The sequence below is a fragment of the Trachemys scripta genome, chromosome 4 (genome assembly GCF_013100865.1).
Source record: "Trachemys scripta elegans isolate TJP31775 chromosome 4, CAS_Tse_1.0, whole genome shotgun sequence".
NCBI lineage: Eukaryota > Metazoa > Chordata > Testudines > Emydidae > Trachemys > Trachemys scripta.
This window is the reverse complement of record NC_048301.1, coordinates 85461439-85480956: the sequence shown is the minus strand read 5'-3', so window position 1 is coordinate 85480956 and position 19518 is coordinate 85461439. Positions and strand designations below refer to the sequence as shown.

The following is a 19518-nucleotide window of genomic DNA, read 5'->3' as shown; positions in this document are numbered from 1 at the left end:
GGAGTCTGGTGGCACCTTAAAGACTAACAGATTTATTTGGGCATAAGTTTTCGTGAGTAAAAACCTCACTTCTTCGGATGCATCCGAAGAAGTGAGGTTTTTACTCACGAAAGCTTATGCCCAAATAAATCTGTTAGTCTTTAAGGTGCCACCAGACTCCTTGTTGTTTTTGTAGATACAGACTAACACGGCTACCCCCTGATACTTCTTCATTTACTAATTCTATTGAAGCAATCCACTGTTGCCAAAAAGTTACAGTAGCTACACCACCGAACTCGTTTCACTGTGGTTAAAGGACACTTTTAGAGACATATATACAGTTATAGTTCTGTAGTATCGCTTCTCGGCCTTTTGGCTAAGTCGTGTGTATTTTGTACATTCAGTATTAATGTTCAACATCAAAACTAGGTATTCAAATGTACAAAAACCTAACACAGAATATTTAATACTTTCAGATTCCCAGGATGGCTTTTATTTTTGCCACTTTGCAATACCTTTCAGGAAAAAAAATATAATCTGTGAAAGGCTATAACCCTAGTTATGCTAATAAAAGTTTGTTGAAACAATGCTTAGCCACTAACAAAGAAAAGGTAAATAGTTAAATTCTGAGACAGCTTAGACCAACCTGTTCTTATGTATCTTTAGCTGTTAATTTCATGATAATTTACTCTTTTAAATAGTTTTTTGTGCACGCCAAAAAGTGATGCTTTAAAGTGTAAAATATGTGTATGTTTAAAGCTGATCCCAGAGTTTTTCACTTTTCAATATATACTATAGTATGTGAAGAAAACAACCCAATGTTCCTAGTGTATAAGATTACATAATAAGTGCTCTCCGAAAATGAGCTAGAAGTAAGAAATGGGGCCACATGTTAAATCAGCTTCATTGTTTTACTACCTGGTGCTTCTGCACATCAGTGCTGCATCCTTATCTTTAAGTTATTTGTTTCTCTCCTTCTTGTTTTTTAAGATGCATTGCCCATTGCCAACACAACTATACTGCTGGAAACTTTTCAAGTGTGGCAAACTAAGACTTTTTTTTTTTAAACTACAAAGACTTGGAGTAATTGACATTCTCTTAAATCTGCATGAATACAACATCAGATACTGAGTTTACTGGTTTTTAACTTGAAAGCAGACCTTTTGTGCATCTTGTTCAGAGGTTACATTACCATGTTGTATCTTTTCACCTTACTACTTTACACATGCTTTGCCGGTTGCTAACAGTAACAAAATTATGAAAATAATTTAAACATGATAATAATATGAAAACTGCACGTTCTCCATTTAATTTACAGTATTTGTAAAATATGTGTAAAAAGCAGCAAAGTGCTTGTATCGTTTACTATGGTTGGGCAGAGTATACAGAATTACAGCAATTGTAATGAATCTTTGGCTTATTGCACTTCATAATATAACATACGCTCTTAAGCAGCAGACTAATCTTAGCTATACATGCATTTCACAATGAATCAGAGTTTTTAAAGTTACATCAATGTTACCGCGCAATCTCAGCTCACCACATATACTAATCGCCAATGTTACAGATTTAACCAAATAGCCCTGGGGACATCCACGTCAATAAAGATTCTGGGAAGCCTGTCTAAGAAAGCCAAGTGAGTATTCAGTCATCAAATGTGGTCAGTTGCCACTCTGCTCTTAAAGCACACCTTGCTAAATTACAATGGAAAGAGATGTACATCTTCTTAACCTTCCTGGCCGGTAGGAGAATCATGTGATGTTCATTCGAGGTAAACATTTTATCATTAGAAATTCTACCAGTAATGTTAGTTCTGCCCAAGACACAGATTTAAAACTCTGTTATAATAATCAGCTAATTAGCCAGGTATTTATTATATTCTTTTTCTGATTCACAAGTTTGCTCTGCTAAAACCAAAAGTGGAACTGAAAACTTGGGGATTTAGTAAACTATGAGTGCTTTAGCTGAAAGGCAAAATAGATGATGGGGGTTTTGGTCTGGTACATTTGAGTAACTATAACTTTCAAAGTGCAGATATACTAAAATTCCAAATATCACTATCTAGCATACTACATTTTGGGAGGATACAGCAAGTCCATTGCGTCTTCAGCTCGCAGTCCACTTCACAGTGCTTTCCACTCTTTTGCATAGCACTGACAAACTGAAGTTTGCATATGTAGTCATTGCTAAGCCAACACTATGCACTGCCATATGGAGGTTCAAAGTTTCATGATGCCTGCAGGTTCACTTTTAAGATAGGCTATATAATTTAATTATACAGCTAGCATTTTCACATCTTGTGTAAAATGCATATAAACAAGGCACTAAGCATTGTAAGGTTGATATGTCTTTAAAATATAGTAAAATCAGTAAAATCTTTGTAATTAGAATTATATAGCAAGGGCAGTGCTCATAAACAGCTTGTAGCTATCTTGCACAAATAGCTGACAAGTAATATACTTCATACCTTTGCAGACAGCCCCATGACAAAATAAAAAGGTTTCTTCTTGGCAAGATTAAAAACAAAAAAAATTCAAGGGTTCCTACTATCAGGACAATGGCTACATAAATGTACATTGCTTGGCATTTTTAAAATATTAAGAATACTTCACTTTATCGCTTTATAATCACATTCACATACAGACACAATGACATATATAGATCAATCTGTATTACACTCCAGCTACCCCACCCTGGGGTCTGTTCAAAATTCACAGCCCTGTGGTTAATTCCTGAAGAATTTCTGACTAGGCGGTTCAAACCATTTTATCCCTTTGTTGTCATTCTCAGAGATAACATGTGCATAATCAGAAATCATATGATGGGGCAGACCCCTACTAACTTAGTATAGTTTTTCAAATTATGTCTTGTAGAGTTAAGAACTAAAACAGCTAAGTTTCCTTAAATAATGTAATCTAAACTAAACTATCAAACCCTGGCAAAAGTACTGTAACTAGCAGATTATTCCACAAACTTTCAATGTTTAAACTTTATTATGAGGAAACTCTTTAGCAGATGAGGATTATTCAGAGTAAAAAATTGAAAATAAATTAAACTATTCTTTTTCTTCATTACGAGGGATAGCTTCTCAATGGGGAGGGATAGCTCAGTGGTTTGAGCATTGGCCTGTTAAACGCAGGGTTGTGAGTTCAATCCTTGAAGGGGCCACTTAGGGATCTGGGGCAAAATCAGTACTTGGTCCTGCTAGTGAAGGCAAGGGGCTAGACTCAATGACCTTTCAAGGTCTCTTCCTGTTCTAGGAGATAGGCTAAATAAATAAAGATATCCTATCTCAATTCTGAGCCCTTAAAATATCCAAAGTAGAATTAAGTCAATATATCTTTAAAACACATGTGCCTAAAAAAAGGAATACAAGTTGCAAGCCCGTGAACAAATATTATATATGAAATGTAGTGGATATAAAAAAATATCATTCTGCCTCCAATGTTAGCTAATTACGTTGTGATGTTCTAAACACTCATTCTCAATCTTCTCCGTAGCAGGAGCTGTCCAGTACATACCTTGCCATCTAGCTGGGAGCTAGTTGGTACTGCCCTTCCTTCTCCCATTTAGAAGTATGGGAAGCTCAGGGTAGTCATGACTCTCATACACCTGATCACAACCTCTTGGGGAGAGTCACAACCCCTACGCTAGGAATCAGTGTCACAGGATTTCCAAATAATATATTGATGTTTAGACCCATGAGATTTATCCATTGTCCAGACCGATGGGTAGCTACAAAACAGCTACAGAACAGGGAAATTGAGAAATAGTATTTACCAAGCCTACAATACTCAGTAACAGGTGTCTTTTAGAAAAACAAATGTTTAAAATCTTTGGACTGAAAGCAAAGGGTTAAAACTATCATATGGCTTTCAACATACTGCATACTGAGCAGATCACAGATAAATAAGGACTAGAGTTTCAGGGACTAAAATCGGATAGCCCCTCCAGCTACATTGCCTGGGATAACTCCACTTTTCCTTCTGTGGCAATTACTTCCTTTTCCATGTTTTCAGACGTCTTGCATTCACACAGTTTCTGCTTCAGCTTATTGAGTTCATATTCATGCAGGATTTTTTGAGTTAAGAACTTTTCACGTTTTATTCTGGCTTTCACCTCTGCTGGGACGTCTGGAATCATCCAGGCCACAAAGAATTTGACAATGAACACAATATGCTGCCAATAAATAAATAAATAAGAGGCAAGGGAAAGTGATGATGATGTATTACAGAATAAAGGAATAATTAGATCTCCAGCTAAAAAAGCACTACATAAGAGCTGGGTATTATTATTAAAAAAATTTTCTCTTTTCCTTTAAAACTGAGCATACTGTAATATGACTGTCCTGGAACAATACACATCATGTTACAAAAAACGTTGCTATTTTTGGATTTTATGTACAAATAAAAAGATTATAAAACACCCTTACACTTAAACACCAACTTTGATCCCAAAGTGCTTCATAACAGGTTCAGGAGGAAGAGTGATACCTTCTGAATCGCTAGCACCATTTTGCTGGATCTAGATGGCTCATTGGAGATAACTGTAGCAGGGTGATTACCCAACTCTGGCCCAGCAGGGGTTAAAAGCAGCCCTGGAGAGGGCTGTGGCTGGGAAAGGCTGATTGTGGAAGCAGCCACAGCTGAGGCCACCGCCCAATCAGGCCACAGCTGGCCCTATAAAAGGACTGTGAGCCAGGAGCTCAAGAGAGGAGTCTCTCTCTAGCGGTACAGAGAGAAGGACCTGGCTACCTGGGAAGTTGAGGGGGGGTACCTAGGGTGGAGCAGTGCTGGGGAAGGGCAGAGGGAGCTGGGAAGCTCCAGTCTAGCAAAGCCCCAGGCTGCAGGCCGAGTTGAGGGCCCACAAAAGGGTACTAGAACTGAAGAGGGGCAGCCCAGATACAGGCAGAGGCAACTGGTCCAACCCCCTTGCCGATGATGAGTGGTTTATAGACTGTAGTCAGCCCCAGGGAGCGGGGGCTAGACGATCACTGGCAGTAGCCACTGAGGCAAGGTGGGGATAGGAGGTTGGGGGTTTCCCTGGGTGGGGAGACCCAAATTGTGGATTGCTGCGGTGGTTAGAACCCCTGGGCAAAGGGCACCAGGGTCTGGGAGGAACACGGGGGCCAGCAACAGACGAGACATCAGCTGTCAGAGGGTGCTCTGGAGTTGGAAAAGAACAAATTCCCTAGACAACCAGCAGGTGGCGCCGTGCCAGTGAGTCTTCGCCCTACCACAATATCCCATCCACGTATTGACCCAGCTCAATTTGTGAGAACTGACAGGATCGCAGTGGGAAATGCCATGGATGCAGCTCATAAACAATCCCCTTACTCCTTTGATAGCCTGCAAAAGGCTGGCTTACCACTCGAAATGATTGACTTGAGCAATTTTAGCTGCTGCTCATCATCTTAAAACACTTTTAGAAAGCAGTACTGCAGTCCTCTCAGAAGTAGCACTCCCAACTAAACCAATGGGAGTTATACATATGGGAGGCCTAGTGGTTTAGTTATTTTCTTATTTGCATAAAAGGATTTAACTCTGCTCTTTTCTTTGGACTGAATCTCTTGATTTCAAAGGGAGTCTTGCCTGAGTAAGGACTGAGTGAAAATTGAGGGTTTGTTTTATTTTGTACAGCTGACATTTTCTTTGTGTTGCTTATGCAAGCGAATACAGGATATTCTCAGAAGTTGTTTGACTTTCATAAAAAAATAGTAACTATATACAGAATGTATAATGTATTGATTTCAGAAGACTGATTGGCACATACCTCCATTATAATGATAAAGGCCATTTTTGCAGCAAGAATGTGCCAAAACTGCATAGTGTGTAAATATTTCTTCTCGTGGCCTGGTGGATATCGATAGTCTCTGTACCTGTTAGATATAAATAAATGTAAAGGTGAAATGTCATATTTAATCTGAGACAGACTACAAGCTCAGTGACATTTACATGCAAATACAGCTGTCATTTAAGGAACCTTTTGATCTTGTTCTAAATGTTCTGTTCTCTTTGGCAGGAACAGGTTGGCCCTCATAACTTGATTCTATTGCCAATTTGCTCAGACACTCTTATTCACAACAACACAGAATGGCTGAGGATGTCTGAGAAGTGAAATTTATACGTGGATTACTACTGTATTCAGGTGGTGACCAAATAATGGACAATTCCTGAATAGCACAATGGAAGCTGATTGAATGGTATCAGAATGGACAGATTTACTGGACAGATCAAGGACTCAATGTGTGAGCAGGCATGTGTGTGTTCAGCATTAATATTTATGGCAGGATAAAGACAGACTACGGGAGCTTTACTCTGAGTCATGATCTATCTGTAGTGGATTTGTTTTGTATCCAATCATATGTTTCCCTTTTGTCATGGATGTCTCTGAAGTTCCTTCTCCGATCCACAATTCCTTCACCATGGACAAATCCAGGCTTTTTCACCAACACACGGAACCCTTATGGACATAATTCCTTTGCCATTGGAAAAATATGTCTATGCTAATGTACACCAGCTAAGAATATGTCCCAATATGTGTATACAGATATTGGTCCTTCAGTATAAAATGTCAAATACCTCGGCAAAGCCAGGCAGAAGAAGACAACACTAGAGTCATTTTGAAAATGTAGGCCTCCATCACGACAGTGTGATGCACAACATTGGTCTTGAGAAACTTGTGCTATGCCAGGGCCTTATGCTTTGGGTATTTTTTCACTCCATTATAAACCTGATTCAAGGAGGTTTACTTGTATCCAATCAGGCAACAGAAGCACACCATATGCCCTGTGTGTTCAATCAAAACTCACCAGCTGAGCTTGGATTTTGAATACTTGCATCAAACTGCTTGTGACAGGGGTGACCAAACTTACTGGCCCTCCGAGCCGCATACGATAATCTTCATTAGTTCGAGAGCCGGGACCCGCCTGCCAGGGGCTGGGGCTTCAGCCCCACGGGAGGTGCCCAACAGGGCTCAGGGCTTTAACCCCACTTCTGCTGAAGCCAAGCCCTGGCAAGTGTGCCCCGCAGGGCTGAAGCCCAGAGACCCCCCCTCTCCACTGGGCAGAAGCCCCTACCCCACCACCCCGCTGCAAGGCAGAGGTCCTGAGCTTCCCCGCTCCGCCCCCAGTCTGGTAGGCGGAGAATGGGGGAGAGCAAGGGGAGCTCCATGATCTTACTTTAATGGTAAAAGAGCAGCAGGCGGTTTGCAAGCCACAGTTTGATCACCCCTTACATAGACCAAAATCAGTTTTAGAAACAGCCAAATTCAGAGGTGATAATGAGTGGTGAGTATCTAGGTTCCTTAGATTCAGTTAGATACCGTCAGACCTATTTCCAGCAATTACCAAAGTGGGATGGATTTAAATCATACATTCTTAGTCTCCCTGTTGGTTGCTTTCTGTGTTACACCCTTTTTCATGCCTTTGCATTTATTAGTTACACCAACCTGGACTCCCTTTGACTCAAATGAAAAAAAAAATATGATTTTTGGTGGTTAGTGGGGTTATCTAAATCATTTTCTAAAGGAAGCTAGATCCTGCACTAGTTCTAACATTGAAGAATTAGGCCTATCTATTTTATAATTAAGTAAGAACTATCTACTTAGAAAACTGCATCTAAAACATAGAGACAATTATTTTTTTTAAATCACCACAAACCTGCATGTGAGAAAGTTCTCTGGATTATTTTCAGGTCTTTTTCCCTCTAGAAAATCTGAGACTTGGAACACAGATAGACTGTTGTTAATGTATCCAGACATGGGTGAATCTTCATTTGTAAAATAGGCATAGTAGTAAACTAAACGAGGGATCATATCAGATGTGAAGGCTACAATAAAGGCCTGAAAAAAGAAACAGAACTTGAGATGGTGCTGCATAAGCCGTGACTTAGTGTCTTGCTTAATATTTTCCTTTGAAATGAAATATCTGAGTCTGTTTGACAGTCCAATGTGAAGTTGGAACGCTAGATGCAGCAGTTTATTGGTTTTCAGTTTATAAAAAGTATCTTTAGTCACTGCTGCTATCTGGACATTCAGGAGCAGCTGAGGATCTAACTGAACCCATAGATTGTGAATCTTATTAACCATTCTCAACTGAAGGAATGAAATTATCTTAGCCAACTCCTATGGTTTCCCTTAGCCAACCAGCACTGCCAATACCATATCTGGACTGAGCTTCAGTAAACTAACTCCCATCCATGCCTCAATCTGGCCAGACACTGGGAAAGTCAAGTGAATGAACTACCCGGTCCCGGTTAAATGTCATCAAAGCTGCATGTCATCAAAAGGAAGAAAGGAGAATAGCAGAAAACGGACCCTGGACTTCAGAAAAGTAGACTTTAACTCCCTCAGGGAACTGATGGGCAGGATCCCCTGGGAGGCTAATATGAGGGGGAAAGGAGTCCAGAAGAGCTGGCTGTATTTTAAAGAAGCCTTATTGAGGGCACAGGAACAAACCATTCCGATGTGCAGAAAGAATAGCAAATATGGCAGGTGACCAGCTTGGCTTAACAGAGAAAGCTTTGGTGAGCTTAAACACAAAAAGGAAGCTTACAAGAAGTGGAAACTTGGACAGATGACTAGGGAGGAGTATAAGAATATTGCTCGAGCATGCAGCAGTGTAATCAGGAAGGCCAAAGCACAATTGGAGTTGCAGCTAGCAAGGGATGTGAAGGGTAACAAGAAGAGTTTTCTACAGGTATGTTAGCAACAAGAAGATCAGGGAAAGTGTGGGACCCTTACTGAATGGGGAAGGCAACCTAGTGACAGATGATGTGAAAAAAGCCGAAGTATTCAATGCTTTTTTTGCCTTGGTCTTCACAGACAAGGTGAGCTCCCAGACTGCTGCACTGTGCAGCACAGCATGGGGAGGAGGTGAGCAGCCCTCAAGTGGTGAAAGAACAGGTTAAGGACTATTTAGAAAAGCTGGACATGCACAACTCCATAGGGCCAGTTGCAATGCATCTGAGGGTGCTGACTGATGTGATTGCAGAGCCATTGGTCATTATCTTTGAAAACTCATGGTGAGCAGGGGAGGTCCTGGATGATTGGAAAAAGGCAAATATAGTGCCCATCTTTAAAAAAGGGAATAAGGAGAATCTGGGGAACTACAGACTGGTCAACTTCACCGCAGTCCCTGGAAAAATCATGGAGTAGGTCCTCAAGGAATCCATTTTGAAACACTTGGAGGAGAGGAAGGTGATCAGGAAGAGTCAACATGGATTCACCAAGGACAAGTCATGCCTGACCAACCTGATTGCCTTCTATGATGAGATAACTGGCTCTGTGGATATGGGGAAAGTGGTGGATGTGATATATCTTGACTTTAGCAAAGCTTTTGACACAGTCTCTCCCACAGTATTTTTGTCAGCAAGTTAAAGATGTATGGATTGGTTGAATGGACTATAAGGTGGATGGAAAGCTGGTTAGATCGTCGGGCTCAACGGGTAGTGATCAATGGCTCGATGTCTAGTTGACAGCCGGTATCAAGTGGAGTGCCCCAGGGGTCAGTCCTGAGGCCGGTTTTGTTCAACGTCTTCATTAATGATTTGGATGATGGGATGGATTGCACTCTCAGCAAGTTTGCAGATGACACTAATCTGGGGAGAGAGGTAGATATGCTGGAGGGTAGAGATAGGGTTTAGAGTGACCTAGACAAATTGGAAGATTGGGCCAAAAGAAATCAGATGGGGTTCAACAAGGACAAGTGTAGAGTCCTGCACTGAGGACGGAAGAATCCTATGCACTGCTACAGGCTGGGGATCGACAGGCTAAGCAGCAGTACCTCAGAAAAGGACCTGGGGTTTTCAGTGGACGCAAAGCTGGATATGAGTCAACAGTGTGCCCTTGTTGCCAAGAAGGATAACGGCACATTGAGCTGCATTAGTAGGAGTGTTGCCAGCAGATTGAGGGAAGTGATTAGGGGGCTGGGGCACATGACTTATGAGGAGAGGCTGAGGGAACTGAGCTTATCTAGTCTGCAGAAGAGAAGAGTGAGGAGGGATTTAATAGCAGCCTTCAACTACCTGAACAGGGGTGTAGCAGGGTGGCCATCCGCTCCTGCCTGGAAGGGCTTAAAGCAGCCCGGGAGAGGGCTGTGGCAGAGAAAAGCTGGGCTGATGGGGGAAGCAGCCACAGCTGTAGCCAGTGCAATCAGGGCCCAGCTGGCCCTTATAAGAGGGCAGTGGGCCAGAAGCACAGAGTCTCTCTCTCTCTCTAGAGGGAGAAGGGCCTGGCTGCTGGGAGCTGAGCGGAGTACCTGAGGTGGAGCAGGGCTGGGGGAAGGCCAGAGGAGCTGGGGAGCTCCAGCCTGGAAACCACCCCGGCTGCAGGTCTCGTGTAAGGCCGAAAAGATAATGGGGTTGCAGAGGGGCAGCCCAAGGGCAGGTAGAGGCAGCAGAGCCCACCCTCCCCTTGCTGGTGATGAGTGGCACATACACTGCAGTCTGATCCAGTGTGCGGGGGCTAGATTGTGACTGGCAGTAGCCAAAGATGGAGGCGAGGTGGGGATAGTGGGTGGGGTTCCTTTGCGTGGGGAGACCCAGAAACTGTGGAGGTACTGCCAGGGGGTAGCCCCCATGAGAAAGGGGGGCACCAGGTCCGGGAGGGACACGGGGCCAGTGACAGTGAGGTACCGGCCTGCAGAGGGCGCTCCGGGTCAAAAAAGCTAATTCCCAGGATGACCGACAGGAGGCGCCGCGCTGGTGAGTTGTCACCCCCATCACAGGGGGGTTCCAAAGAGGATGGAGCTCGGCTGTTCTCAGTGGTACCAGATGACAGAACAAGGAGCAATGGGGGAGGTCTAGGTTGGATATTAGGAAAAACTATTTCATTAGGAGGGTGGTGAAGCACTGGAATGGGTTACCTAGGGAGATGGTGGCATCTCCATCCTTAGACGTTTTTAAGGCCTGGCTGGACAAAGCCCTGGCTTGGATGATTTAGTTGGGGATTGGTCCTGCTTTGAGCAGGGGGTTGGACTAGATGACCTCCTGATGTTTCTTCCAACCCTAATCTTCTATGATTCTATGATCAACACCCTGGTAGCACTGCGACTCAAACTTTGGTGTTATACACATAATAAATAGGTTCTATGCAGAATGAGAAACAGTAGAAGCTGATTATAAAACCTACAAATCCTGAAAATATAAAGAATCATAAGCAAATGGACTTAGTTAGTTTACTTACGTTAGTGACAACAGACAAGATGGCCATTCCATTTAAAATTTCTTGCCAAACTCCTATACTGTGGGCTTTGGCAGCAACAGGCCTCCTGAACTGAGTGGTAAGCTTCCAGGAATCTACTCGAATCTCCAAGATATTATTCATCAGTGCAAGAAGGGGAGCCAGTGGAAAAGAGGCCACAAACAGAGTAATAAATCCGAACTGAATGACTGCATGGGAGGAAGGGATATGAACAACAGTTGTTTTGAACTCTAGGGAAATTATCTTTAAGTTCACAATTCACGCTATTGTAATACCAGAGCATTCAAGATAACCCTACCAAGTGAAAAACAACTCTAGTGGAATGTATTCATATCACCAATTTTCTAAATTACAACAGCGTGCTAATAAAAGTATAGTATCCAAGTACTTTCAAGAAAGAATTGCGTGTGTGTGTTATAACTGAAAGACTCAGCAGTTTGGAGAAGAGATTGAATGAACAAAGCAGTAAAGTCTGACTGACCAGACTTGGACTGATGCAGGACTTTACATGCTGGCTCTCAAACCCTCCAATTATTTTATAGACCAACCTCTTTTAGCTTTTAATTAATTTTAATTCATTCCCGAACAAGAAATTGTTGAACATGTATTCTTCCCTTGTGACTCTATTGTTCATGTGTTTATTGACAGTTCATTACATCTGTGATTAATGCCACTGGTAAATCTTAATATGAATTACAAAATTACAAACTCTATACATAAATAATCACTTTAGCTACCACCAAAATGAAAGCACCTATGGTGTGGTATGTGGCAGCCTTTTCAGTTGTGTCAACACTACCCCACAATAGTTTAGGAACAGAAAGTGAAAAGGAATACTATATCTACTCAAAGCCCAAGGAGAATGTAAAACTCCATAAAATTTGGCCAGGACATTGGCGTTAAATACGGTTCTAAAACTGTCATGAGATCTATAATAACCACATGTGGTCAGGACTTCAATTTTCCATCACAGCCAAAAAATAGAATCTCCAGCAACCAAGTGGTCGCTGAATTATGCTAGGGCAATCGTTCAATTATGATTCAGGAAAAGGAAAAACATCTACTGCATCTTCACTGCCACTAGCAGCTACTACAGCAGCTATTTTTTATCACAGCCCAAGGTGAAATGGCTACATGACACGAATGTGGCTAGGTAGTTCCAAACAAGATTTATAGATTTATATGCACAGCTTAGGAGTGGCATTAAGAGGGATACCACCAGGCAACCCTTTCAACAAATTTTGTCCTATTTGACAAACACTGATTTTTTTCAGTGTTTTCTGGATTTTGCATGGGCTTAATTTCTGTTTTTTTAGTTAGCTGTTTGCAAACTGTTTCATCAGTCATGTCGGCATCATTTTAGAAATAGTGCCAGTTGGTTAGCTCATGCGCCCTCTGCTGGTCAGCTGGGTAGTATCAGAGCACAAATCAGTGCAGACCCAAAACACAGTGGATTCTCTGATCCTCATTGTGGATCTCATATCTGCAGTGCAGATTCTTACAGCATACTTGGCACTCATCCCATGGTCAGAGTTTCTACTATCAGTGGAAGTTATGCCTGGGAAGAATGGCAGAATATGCACTAGAGAGATGCAGTATGGATAACAGATCCACCATCCAACTGGGAGAGAAACAGTTCCTGGATATATAATACTATGAACAAGAACTTTGCTCAATGCATTATAACAATATAAAGGCAGCTTCATTTATTGGGCTGACCTATTTAACTACAACCAATGAATTCTATGCTGCTTACAATACTTATCAGAGAACATGCCAACCCCCCAACTGGAAAGCTCTGTTCTTATAACCATAATAACAAAGTTTCTTATCCTCATTTCAAAGATGTGTTTTCAGCTCACCCATTTCTAGATATTCATAGAATAGCCCCAAGGCTCCAAAGCTCTGCAGATCATGATCCTGCTCCCAGCGACTATATAAATTCTCTGGATTACATCTGGCTTTCCTGCGTCCCCACCAATTCCAAATCCAGCTGTGTGTGTGGGGAAATAGGAACAATAAGGGAGGGGGGGAATATAGAGTCATGATTAGAGAATATATTGTGCGCTATAAAGCACCTCTTTCCCCCAACAGAAACCAACTCCTCACTCCCATACTGAACAGTCTTTACAAACATCTCCTACAGAAAAGAAGCCAAAAGAACTCTAAAAATTTGATTTACTTTTCAGCACTTACGCGGTTAATTTACCTACAGCATTTCTCTTAGCATGGCCAGTGAAATGATGCTACTCATCACCCTTAATTTCAGCCATCTACAAACCAAGTGGCTCAATGTAAGGCATCACTTACGGTACAATGGCCTCTTGTATATTTCCCCAAATCTGTTTGCCGGCCATAACTATGGTGAGCTGTGTTGTCAGTTCAATCAGGCAGCCTGCAGGATCACACTGACCAAAAAAAGAAGTTGGAGAGAAAACAATCATGCAAGTTACTAAGTTGGCCATCACCTGCATACAATACAATTTAATGTAAGAGAGAGTTCTTAAAGTGCTTAGGGAAAGAAGTAATTTGCACTTCAGCTCCCAGCTAAAAATTCACCTTCAGGGAGACTGTTCCAAAAGGCTAAACCATGTTGTATTTTTGTCCAAAAAGGAAATGTGCTAGGTAAAACATTTCAAAATTGAAATATTCAGACCATTTGAAAGACAAAGTGACTCAACAGGGCTTAGACTGGCCTCTCTGGGTCTATCTACACTGCAGTTGGGAATGTGTTTCCCAGCTCAAGGAGACGGACTCGTGCTAGCTCTGCTCATCCTAGTACACTAAAAATAGCCATGTGAATGGAGAGGCATGGGCACTGGCTTGGGCTAGCCCTCTGAGATTGGATCCATGGGGTCAGGTTGGGGCTTGGACTTGAGTAGCTAGCCTTGAGCCACTGCTCATACAGCAATGTCCACACTATTATTTTCAGTGTGCTAGCTTGAACAGACCTAGTCCATGCTCCCAGCTGAGTGCAGACATACCCCGTATGGGTGTATGTGGATGGGGGCATAAGCAGTCTTCCAACTTCCTCCAGTAACAGTTCCTGCCTTTCCCATTGAATCCAGTGAGATGCCAACATGGCACCAACATTGGTACCTCGAAATACCAGAGGCCAAATCCCAAGTACTCAACTCCTGCATCTCCCATTCACTTCAGAGAGCTGGATGTATTTAGCACTTCTCAGGATTTGGCCCTCGCTGTTTGTGGATTTTTAAAATTTCTGCTCCTTATCAGGGCCACCATGAGAATTTACTGGCCCTGAAAACATCTAGAAGACTTCAGTCCCTAACTTTGCTAAGATAGCTGCCCTTTGTTTGCCTCAAGCTATTTTTCTCCCTCTTGCCCTCCAGGCAACATTTAACACCCAATTTTGCCTTCGGAGGTTTACACATGGCTTCACTGGGAGTCGTGCATGAATATCCAAAGCCAGAACTTTTAGAAGTGTTTTGCATGAAGCAGAAGGCCAGTCATCTTTGATGCTAACCTTGCTGGTGGAGATACCTTAATGTCAGTGAGCACTTACATTTGCCCTGGCTTTAATCTGCCCAGAGGAGCACCGTCTTCACCCGCGTACAGTACACACAGAGCCAGAGGCCCCACTAAACAGAGCCAATACATCACTGAGATAAGTAAGGTGCCCATCAATGATTTAGAAAAAATAATCCTCAAGGTCCTCATGCTGTTTAGGGACAGTAAATTCTCATGGTGGCCATCATAAAGAGCAGAAGTTTTAAAGACTAGTCTTCTTTGCAAACAGCAAGGGCCAAATCCTGAGAAGTGCTAAATACATCCAGAGCCAGAAAGGGATTTAGGTTCCTAACTGCTGCTTTAGGCACATAAATCCAAAATCTAGATCCTCCAAACCCTCATCCAGCAGCCACCTAATCCTGTAGATATCTAAACTCCCTACGTACCTCAATTTACACCTGTAAAGTCCCAGCAGTGAACAAACTTCTTCCAGTGGGCATGTGCAATACTGTTCAAATCATGACTTTGCCAAACTGTTCAGAGCCAAGCTCACGTCTAAACTCTTGCAGAATCCTGAAACTACATATTTTCCCCATCTATCTTATCTGCAGGGCCTGATCTGGTAGGCAGGTTTAGAGGTCGCCTTAGGCCATACCTACCAGATCCGGCCCTGCACAAAATACAGCTATGACAGATATGACGATATCCTGCCATATCTTGGGCAAACCTTATGGAATTACATTTTAATACCTTTTGGGTCCCTTATATTGAAAATGCAAACTGTGTATTATTGTACAGAACTTCTTTAGGAGGAAGGCAGTATTAATTAAATCTCTGGAAGATATTAGGAACTTCAAAGGTCTTTTGGGGACTGTAAGTGTGAAGTGGATTTCCTAGGAAATACTTAGGGGTAAGGGGAATGCAAATGACCCACCTCAAATCCATCCTTTGGAAGCTGCACTTTGAGCAGAGACCCATTGGCTAATTACCTGGTCATGATCTCTTCAAAGAGCCATGCTGGATAAATGAGAAACTATCTTACTCTTGAGGGTTCTTGTTCAGAGCAAAGGGTATGGTGAAATTGAAACCCCAGGAAAACCCCAGGTTGAAGGACTGCTCCTGCCAGAGCCCAGGTTGTAGTTGGGGTGATACCTGGTAAGCTATTAGCATGTGTGTAGGTTTTATTGTCTTTAATATGTTTTCTCTATAGTGCTTTTACCTTAAGAATATGTGCTTGCTTAGAAAGAACTATGTGGTAACTTACAACTGTGGCAATTACACTGTGTACCGTCTCTGAAAAGAGAATGAAGAAGAAGTCTGCTTAGGCAGCATGTCTTTTGCTGGGAATAACAGTGAAAGCAGGGACCTGGAAATACCCTGGTCAGGAGGCAGAGAGACACACATCTCTCTGCCAGAAAGGCAACGGCTGGGAAGCTGGAAGACCAAGAATGGGTGCCCTTGCTGGACCACTGAGGTGAAGTACAGGTGCAGTTGCCCCAAACTGTGACAACAGCCTTGGAGGTGGTCATGGTGCCAGAGTCTCCGTTACACTAACAGTCCAGTGACTGGAGAACTCACCCTGTTTATGAGAGACCTGGGTTCAAATCCCCACTCTGCCTGATTCACAGCAGGGACTTGAACCCAGGTCTCCCATCTCCCAGGTGAGTGACTTGCTCAATGAGCTATGGAGTATTCCGGGCCAGGGCTCTCTCAATCTCTCCTATTCCATATTGTGTAAAACACTTAAATAGTCGTTGTGGTAGGGATTGGAGCCCAGGTCTTTCAGGAGAATGCGCTAATTGCTACGCTATAGAGTTATTCTCTCTGGTTCAGTGGGTCAGATGCTCTAACCGCTGGGCATAAGGGAGCTGCCACTATCACCATAATTTTTTGGCAAGAAAGAGCTGAGCTGGTTTAGGCGCCTAACTCCAGGAGAGGGTTCACAGCTGTGAATCCCAAGTGGCGATAAGCATCTCCCTCCAGCACCTAACTCCCTTTGAAGAGCACAACTTAGGCCACATCCCTCTCCTCTGCATTTCTTATAGTGTACATCTCCCCTCTCAGCTTGCTGGCTTCTGAATCCCATTCTTAACTACCTAACTCGCCCCTTCCACTGTATAGGGAGCCTCGGCAGCTAATGTAGGGCTGTGGATTCTACTGGGTGGCAAGGTGCCTAAATGTTAGGTGTTGCAATGCTGATCCTAAGTCCCCTTTAAGGATCTAGCTCTAGATCCTCAGATATATCTGGACTCCATTTGGTGTGCCCAAGGAGGAGGAGTAGGGGCCCTAGGTAGCTTTCTATTATCTTTTCATCTTTCTGATCCTGGGAACAGTCAAGGGCTAGTTCGGTCCCTAGTGCCAGTTTAGAGCAGCTACAGGGCATTCATTCCAAGCACCTTCCCACATCTAGAAAACTTCTGTTATCAAGGGGATGGAGGCGTTAGTGAGGATCTGGCCAACTGTATTTATTATCTATCCTCCTCCTAAAGTCCAGAGGAATGCATACCTCTTCGTTTCTCCAGCGACTAAACATGTATGTATATGTGCCAGGGTATCCCACAAATTTCCCTTTGAAGAAAGCCACATAGAAGCAGGATGAGTAGTAGTTGACAAACTGGAACAGGAACATCTTCATAGTGAGTCTGTTCTCATACTCCAGGTGAGTTCTTGGGATCTCTGGGAAACCAAAATAAACAGTTTTAAATTGCCTTTACTCCATTTCAAACATGCAGATTCATAAATGTTTGTCACCCTCAGCAGTCTAACATCTCAAGAAAACACATTATGGTAAGCAGCTGGCATTCCTGTTGTCAGACAGTATATCCTCTATGCACAGCACAGCTCTTTGATCAGGGAGGGGCATTGGACTCATTCTAGAAATGCTAATCGGATAGGATTTCCCCCTTTTCACATACCAGCTAGTGTCACCAGCTCCACCTTGGAATCTTTCATCACTTAATTCCTCAGAGTAGCATTTCCCAAACTGTTGGTTGTGCCCTCGCAGGGTGAGAAAGTTTCCATTTTGGCAGTAAAATAGAAACCTAGCATAGATGGAGAAGATCTCCTGTGTTCTGAAAGAGAATCACTTGCTGCAGTTTTATAGGGCTGGATCTTCAAAAGTACTGTGCTCTCATAATTGTAAGTGAAGCCAGTGGGAGCTGTAGATACTCAGCACCTCTCAAAGAAAGGCCAAAGGTGGGTGAGAGAGCAAGGAGGCTTCCTACTTGTCAGGAAGATAGTTGAAGCAAAGAGGTAACATGCTGGTGTGATCACCACAAGGGTGCTACTGAGGACTCTGCTCCATCTTTTCCATCATGTTTGCTTTTCTCAGTAGCAGAAAGCACTAATCCCACAACTGGTAAAATAAACTGTAAAATATCATTAGCTAAATAGCCATTCTGAGCAGGAGGGGAGAGAAAAATAAACCACAAGAACTCAGGCTGGCCAGCAGTGGGCCGAATCTCCCTGCAGACACACTGGACTAAGCTGGCTTCAGGAAAAGGCTACTTTACTCTTCCCTGCATGAATGTTGGTGAGTTTGGCCTGACAAATAATTTCTGGAGCCCATAAAGGGCTTTCATGTAATTGGACAGTCAAAAACAGGGGAGTCATAATAGGGAAATATTTGGGAACTCTGGTCTTAGAACTACTGAAGTGACACACTTTGCATCTGGGTTCAAATTCTGCCCTCAAACATTGACACCACTGGTAATTAAATCTGTGCATCTCAGAGCAAAATTTGGCCTAATTGTTACATATAATTCAGGAATGAAGGTGGTAAATCACATTCTTGACAGATATAGTCAATGTTTCATACTCCTTTCTTCCACTAAAGCTTCAAAAGTCCCAGAAAAGTGCAGATTCTCTTCTCAACATTAGAGGGCAGTAGTCACACAAAAGTGAAAAAGTCGATGATCTTTTCTGATTTTAGCTGATCATCACAAAACAGTGTGAGCTAATTTACAGAGGTCAATGGTATTTCACAGACAAGGAATTAGTCCTTCACATTAATGTGCAGACATAAAAAAAATGATTGTTTGAGCTTTCATGCACATATTAGTGGGATTTAGCAGGATTCAATTTGAAGATGAAAAAACAAATTAAATAGGAATCAATTTCTCTTCTATGCAAATGATTATCTTAATAGTTTATTTGCACCTATTATCCCATTCTTGGACAGAGAGGGGAATAAAAGTTAAGAGCCAGACAATCAAATTTAGCCCAGAGAAGTAAGCAATACAGAACTACAGTTCTAGATGTGGTTTTCTTGTCCCAATTCTGCTCACACTGAAGCCCATGGCAGAACTCCCACTGTGATTTCATTACGAATAGGGAGTAGGTAAGCTCCGAGTATACAAAGACAAGCAGCTGCAAAGTGAGCTGAACTCTCACAGTGCACAGTCCAGCCCACAGTATTACTGACATGCTCCAAGACAGACCCCTTCCTATCCTTAAATCTAGAAGTATGATGCCAGGATTAAAACTATCTGAATACTTGAGTATTAGGGCACGTCTTCGCTACCCGCCGATCGATCTATCGGGGATTGCTCTGCCGTCGACACCGGAACTCCCACCGTAGCGAGAGGCGGAAGCGGAGTTGACGGAGGAGCGGCAGCGGTCGATTTGCCACCATCCTCACAGCCAGGTAAGTCGACCTAAAATACGCAACTTGAAGTTGCGTATCATAGGTCAACCTCCTCCCCATAGTGTAGACCTAGCATTAGTTTCACAAACTAACATGTTAGTGGACAGTACCTTTTTAGTTAGTTTGTTTGTTAAAACTGAACATTTGGCAACATACTCATTCTCTGTGTAATGCAAAGCAACTTCGAGGGGCTGAAAAATAAGAAGAAGCCGGATCGCTCC

General features: G+C 42.7%; 1 protein-coding gene across 7 annotated transcripts in view; it reads right to left on the bottom strand.

Annotated features, from left to right (window-relative positions):
• Window positions 1–167: 167 nt before the first annotated feature.
• ANO5 (anoctamin 5) overlaps window positions 168–19518 on the bottom strand; it is a 100362-nt gene continuing 81011 nt past the window's right edge. For all 7 annotated transcript variants that reach the window (XM_034769802.1, XM_034769805.1, XM_034769806.1 and 4 more), the window contains 7 exons: window positions 17159–17328; window positions 13492–13589; window positions 13044–13174; window positions 11164–11369; window positions 7640–7821; window positions 5752–5857; window positions 168–4158 (listed from right to left, as the gene is read on the bottom strand). In XM_034769802.1, coding sequence (XP_034625693.1) covers window positions 3934–4158; window positions 5752–5857; window positions 7640–7821; window positions 11164–11369; window positions 13044–13174; window positions 13492–13589; window positions 17159–17328 — 1118 coding nt within the window. In that variant the 3' untranslated portion in view covers window positions 168–3933. The remainder of the gene's footprint in view (window positions 4159–5751; window positions 5858–7639; window positions 7822–11163; window positions 11370–13043; window positions 13175–13491; window positions 13590–17158; window positions 17329–19518) is intronic.